At 39.7% G+C, this 6,000-nt stretch overlaps 1 protein-coding gene across 1 annotated transcript in view; it reads left to right on the top strand.

Annotated features, from left to right (window-relative positions):
- ZPLD1 (zona pellucida like domain containing 1) overlaps positions 1-4,813 on the top strand; it is a 35,921-nt gene extending 31,108 nt beyond the window's left edge. Inside the window, exons 10-11 of the mRNA XM_083438448.1 lie at positions 176-205; positions 1,048-4,813. Coding sequence (XP_083294574.1) covers positions 176-205; positions 1,048-1,226 — 209 coding nt within the window. The 3' untranslated portion in view covers positions 1,227-4,813. The remainder of the gene's footprint in view (positions 1-175; positions 206-1,047) is intronic.
- The last annotated feature ends 1,187 nt before the right edge of the window (positions 4,814-6,000 follow it).

Raw genomic sequence — 6,000 nt, forward strand, 5'->3', positions numbered from 1 at the left:
GCACCTGTCTTATCACAGATGATCTAAGATTAATCTGAACAAACAAATTGATGGTGACAAACTAATAATCTCATAAAAGTTGTTTAAAGTATCTTAGATTATGCATGAGCAGAAAGATGCTGTTCAAATAATATCTTTAAATTTACAACGTATCTATTTTTATATTTTTGTACAGATGAGACCCCAACTAATAATTCACAGCTTGGTAAGTTGTACCAATATGAGCAAACAATTATTATTATTATTATTATATTTTAAAGGAGTATTTTAATGTTACATTAATACTACTACTACTACTACTACTACTACTACTACTACTACTACTAATAATAATATATTTTTTATTTATACCCCACCCTTCCTGGTTCAGAAAACCGGGCTCAGGGCAGCTAACAACAAACTTACAACACTTAATTGTAATACAGTGGTACCTCGGGTTACATACACTTCAGGTTACATATGCTTCAGGTTACAGACTCCGCTAACCCAGAAATAGTACCTCGAGTTAAGAACTTTGCTTCAGGATGAAAACAGAAATCGTGCTCCGGCGGCGCGGCAGCAACAGGAGGCCCCATTAGCTAAAGTGGTGCTTCAGGTTAAGAACAGTTTCAGGTTAAGAATGGACCTCCGGAACGAATTAAGTACTTAACCCGAGGTACCACTGTATACACTATACCATAAAGCACATACAAACAATGTTATTTCACTCAAATAATTCTGGGCAATGTAGTTTACCCCTTCATATTTAAATTCCCAGCAACCCTTAAGAAACTACAGTGTCCAGAATTCTTTGAGGGAGCAATGTGTTTTGAATGTGCTTTAAAGTTATAGTGTGTATGCAAGCTGCAGCCCCATTCACACTTTCCTAGGTGTAAGCCCCATTGAAATAGTGGAGCTTACTTTTGAGCGGATATGTGGACTCACACTTATCTCTCACACTGGAATCAATGGGACTTAAGTGTGAATAAATGGGAATTTAAGTATCTTTGGTTGGCTCAATTTCAGTGCCTGTAAACACCTCCCTTTTCATTTCTTACTCCTTTGTAGGTAGTCCAAATGGATCTGCTTTCCAGCTGAATTCAGTCACCAGTGCTTTGATTTCAGGAGTAGTAATTTTAGGAATTATGAGCACAATTTTTTTCATATTTTCCCTCACCCTCCTCCACAGAAAGTGGTCCAGCAGTAGCCTAGTTTTGAATGGTGTACGAAACCCAGTTTTCAACTAGAAGGAACAAATCATTTGGATTTTCTCTGTGGGATTGCCATGAAATGTGTTCCCTTTTAAGCGTCACCAAGGCGGCATTCTGCTGCTTTCAAGTTCCAGCTATTCTTACTTATAGCCTTATAAACGCTATTGTATAGATAATAAGCAGTAAAGGTAATGATTGTTCTTTTTTCCATTCGTGTATGCGCGTGACAAAGCTATTTGACATTTTGCCAATGGGATTATTGATAACCCAAACGTTTTTAAACCTCCAAGTGGGATCGTAAAGTTTAAAAATTGCTCAAGGCAGAAACCTTTCCCAAATGCATTCAAATTATACAAACACGAGCGCTATGAAACATGCATAGTTAATGAGCTCCTTTGAAAAGGACAACCTTTATTTTTTCTCTCTTCAGTTTTTCTACAACATTATACGTTTTATGCCAAACTTTTCTGTACAAAACCTGGCACTTGAAATATAGTTTTCATTACCGACTGGGCTACAAAAAGGAGTTACAAACCATTTAAAATAGTAAGTAGTTAAATTGCTTTGAAAACGCGATCAAGTGCTGCAGTGGGGTGAATTCTGCTCTGTTTCAGGGTACCATCCCATTGAGCAAAGAAATGGCCACAATGGGCACATGGTTCACTTGTGTTTAATTATATTTTGCCTATGCAAAAATGTTTTATATCGCAAATTTACGACTGAATTGAAACTGCTAATTGTTTTGTGGGATGTTTTTGGCAGTGTTGAAAAGCACCCTACTGATTTGGTGTTTTGTTCCCTGGAGTTGGGGTTTTCAATTGCTTTGAAAACGTTCATCTATTACGTTCATCCATTACACTCTGTTGCTCTCTCTTTGCATTGAATTTGTTTACCCTTAATGATGTCATCTCATAGCCAACTCCATCTCATGGTGGCTACATCCCATCATGATGTCATCATGTTCATTAGTGGCTACCATCACCTTTGCAAATTATCCAGGATGCATTGCCCTCACTCTGAATCGATACTATTGGCCCTCAGTGACATCAGCAACAAGCCAGATCTGATTGGACTCTATAGAGTCATAGCATCATCATGTTCACCACATGACAACTGATTGTTGGAATCACCTAATCCAAGAGGGAGAAAGTAGCAGTAACAAGAGGAAAAGAATGATACTGAAGCAGCAGCAGTGATTTAGAGAAAGAATGACACTGTGCTGAAAATACACTTGCAATGAAAGCATTGCTCAATAAATATTTCTGTCCCCTGCATATTTTTCACATGGAAACCTAAATCGCAGAATAATCATTGCATTTCTATGCAAACTCAAATTCTTGTTTCAAAATGTTTTTGATTTTTCATTGTTAATTAATCCAGTCCTAGTGTGAATACTGGATCAGAATTCAATTCTGGTCCACAAAAGATGTAAACATCTCTACAGAAGGTGTTTCTAACTCTTAAAATAATTTTAAAAATCAGTCATAGGAACCCTAAGGGAAAAAAAAACACTACATGCCTTTAAAAATGATGATGAGGATAATAATAATTAAAAGAATGCTTCAGACTGGAAGGTACCCAGTTATTCAATGCTTAATGGACTTATCTAGATTCAGTAAATAGTTTGGTTTTTTTCTTCTTCTTAATTCTAATTCTCTGTCTGGGATGAAGAAGACCTTCTGTCTAGGACTTCAGTAACCTCTTTTAGGAATGGAATATACAGGAAGGGTTGTCCTGAACTTACCACCACTAAAGGAAAAGAAAGCAAATAATACCCAGTGTCTTCAAAAGTTTTTGAGACTTCAGGGACAGTTCCATTCTGATCCTAACTATGATTATATAAAAGTAATTTTACATTTTGTATGCATGGAAAACACAAGAGGCTGCAATCCTAACTGTACTTAGGAAAAAGTACATTTTGGATTGCCATCTCTGCATGATCTTTACTGCACAATTTCTCTGTATACAAGATCATTTTTTATGGTCTGTAGAGGATTTGTTCCTTAGGAAAAGTGGAACAAATCCATAGAGTCTAGAAAACTGTGAACTTTGAAGTCTGTTTATTGCCTTGGGAAAATGACCTATTTAGCTAGCCTGAATGACTCATTAATGTATGGCCTCTTTCTTGAAGATCCCAGAACTCCACAGTGAATGCAGACATTCAAATGGTCTTTCACAGAAGGACTAGTATATTTATGATAGTGGTGACAGTTTAGGGTAGCCTTCTGCAATGGGGGACACACACACACATTCTATTTTCCTCTTACAACTCCCATCACCCCTGCCCTGACCATTGACCATGCTGGCATAAAGCATCTAGAGAACCCAGGCTGGTCTAGGGCTATTTGTGTCGCCATTAAGTGGCACCCTACTGCATCCTTAAAATTACCACTGAAAAAGGTTGTTCAGGTGGCAATTGGGCTTCTGCTAGCTCCCCAGTTAGATCATCTGTTTCCTTCTACACCTGCTGCAGAAATCAGAACTCTGGATATGATGCACGTCAGGTGAGAAGGAAACCAGAGATAAAGACAAAGCTCATTTGTCTCATCTCTTGAGTTAGAGGCAGCTGTCAGCAGGGCCAGATCCAGGTATGAGTGGTCTCTTGACAATAGGCAACCTGTGGGCCACTTCCTATATTGGTGCCCTTCCAGCTGTGGTAGGTGTCTATGAGCCGCCATTTTACATTTTCCACAATGCCCCAGAGAACCTGATGCAGCATTGCTGTGGGTGGTTTGGGAAATTTAAGGTAGTAGTTCATTGTGCTGAGGGCCCAGGGCAGGTGCCAGTACCAGTAGGCCTTGCCATTACCAACAGCTGTGTGAGGTGTCAGGTCTTGACACCAGGCCTGGATATCAAGCTACAGGAGAATATCTGGGTTGTGAACTAACATGTCTAGCTGCAACTGCCGAACACATGTGACCATTGGGCGACTTGTTACCTTTAACTGTATGACGTGGATTCTGCCTCAGGTCAACCATTTGAAGGATTCCTTTCTCTTTTCATTTCCTCTCAGCAACATTATATAATTGTCCTTGAGATAACTACTGCTTAGGAAAGGAAGCCTTTTAAAGAAGAACAGGCTATGCATCTTATCAGCATACATTGCCTCCTCACACCTCTAGCTCATCTAGAAAACTTCGGATGAGCAGAACCCAAGTGACTTTGTTTCTATAACCAGGTATTTAGGAGTAGCACCTTAGAGATCTCTGTGCAGCTCACCAAAATATGTAAGGGGTACTGATAATAAGTGAGGCTACATAATGGCAGAATGTATAGTGGGATGTAGTTTGGATGCTAATTTTATCTTTCAAAAGCTAGCAGTCTGAGCAAGTCGAATGGCTGCATATTGTACCTTTTGGGTATTGTCAAGTTTCCTGTGTTAATTTTGTCTGTCTTTTTCTGTGTGAACTTAACACAAGTGGTTAATTATCAGGGCTATTTGAATATCATGACTAAATACAGTTAATAAACAACAACAACCTGTCATATCAGTTCACTTTGGACCTCTAAAATGGCCTATAAAGTTCATAAGATATCCAACCTGCTATAGAGTTGGGTCTTTCATAACAATGATGTGCATGGTTTCCTCCAGTCTTAATACCTCAGAAACATGTTTTTGCACTTCAGGGTTTAGATCTGATGACATGTAAAACATGATTGTTTAATAAAATAATTTGGAAGAAAAGTCAGAACAATGCTTGTATGAGTCCTTTGTTGAGCATCATCATCATCATCATGCCACAGCCACTCTGGATGACTTCCCATAAAAGCTGGATTTTGCTACAGATCATGTTTCATCAGCAGGTCTTCACAGAGCATAAGGTAAATGCATTTGTGTAGGGCTATATTTTAGTGACAGAGCATCTGCTTTGCATGCAGAACATCCTGGCTTCACACTTCAGCATCTCCAGATATGGCTGGGAGAGACACACTTCCTGAAACCCTGCAGCACCACTGCCAGTCCGTATTGGCAATGTTGAGCTAGCTAGCTAGAGCAATGATATGGCTTTGTATAAGGCAGATGGTGGATAAATTCATTCAGTTCTCATTTAAAGGCAAATTTACTGAATTTGTACTTTTAGAATCAATACACAAACTGAAGCACAGCCATCCTTCAAAATTTGCACTTTTCTGAATTTTGCAATGCAGTCCTCCAGGCAAGTAAGTTGCACATGCTAAAGTGTCAACAGAACTCTATATATTCATAGCACTAGCATACAAAAACACTTTATTTCAGGGAAATGTTGCTTTGCAAATAATGTGAATATTAGGAAAAGTCGCACATAACAATGTGCACATTAAGAAAAATATGCAGTAAAATGCTGACAAAATTTCATGAGGGCTTTCCCTCACCCCCAATGCCAACTGGTGTGGAAATATAGAGAACTAAATTTGAGGTTGGGAAAAAAAAAAGAGAAACCGAGAAAAGATGAGAGTGACAGATTTGCCCATTTCTGCCACAGCTTTTGAAAAATGCTGATGTGGTTTGTGAGGCATGGGGCCTAAGGAAGTACTCAACCCACAAATGTTGTGGAGCAGCTGAGAAGGAGGATCCACCACACCCTCCTTCCCTGAGTGAGATGTGAGGTGGCAGGTAAGGAAGGGGTGTGGCTCTGTCACTGTCATGCAGGGATATAGTTGCCACCAGCCTTGGGTGCAGCTGTGAAAGTGGGGCTTGGAGAGCACAGCTGGCCAGTCAGCATCTGCCACCCCTGTGTGGTGCTAACAGAGCTGCCCCATGGCTCAGTCACCACTTCGCTTCTTCCTCAGGTGCTGCCCCTTCCCCTCCTGCTATCATTTGGCACCCAAG

This window comes from Podarcis tiliguerta (genome assembly GCF_965153285.1).
Source record: "Podarcis tiliguerta genome assembly, chromosome: 4".
NCBI lineage: Eukaryota > Metazoa > Chordata > Lepidosauria > Squamata > Lacertidae > Podarcis > Podarcis tiliguerta.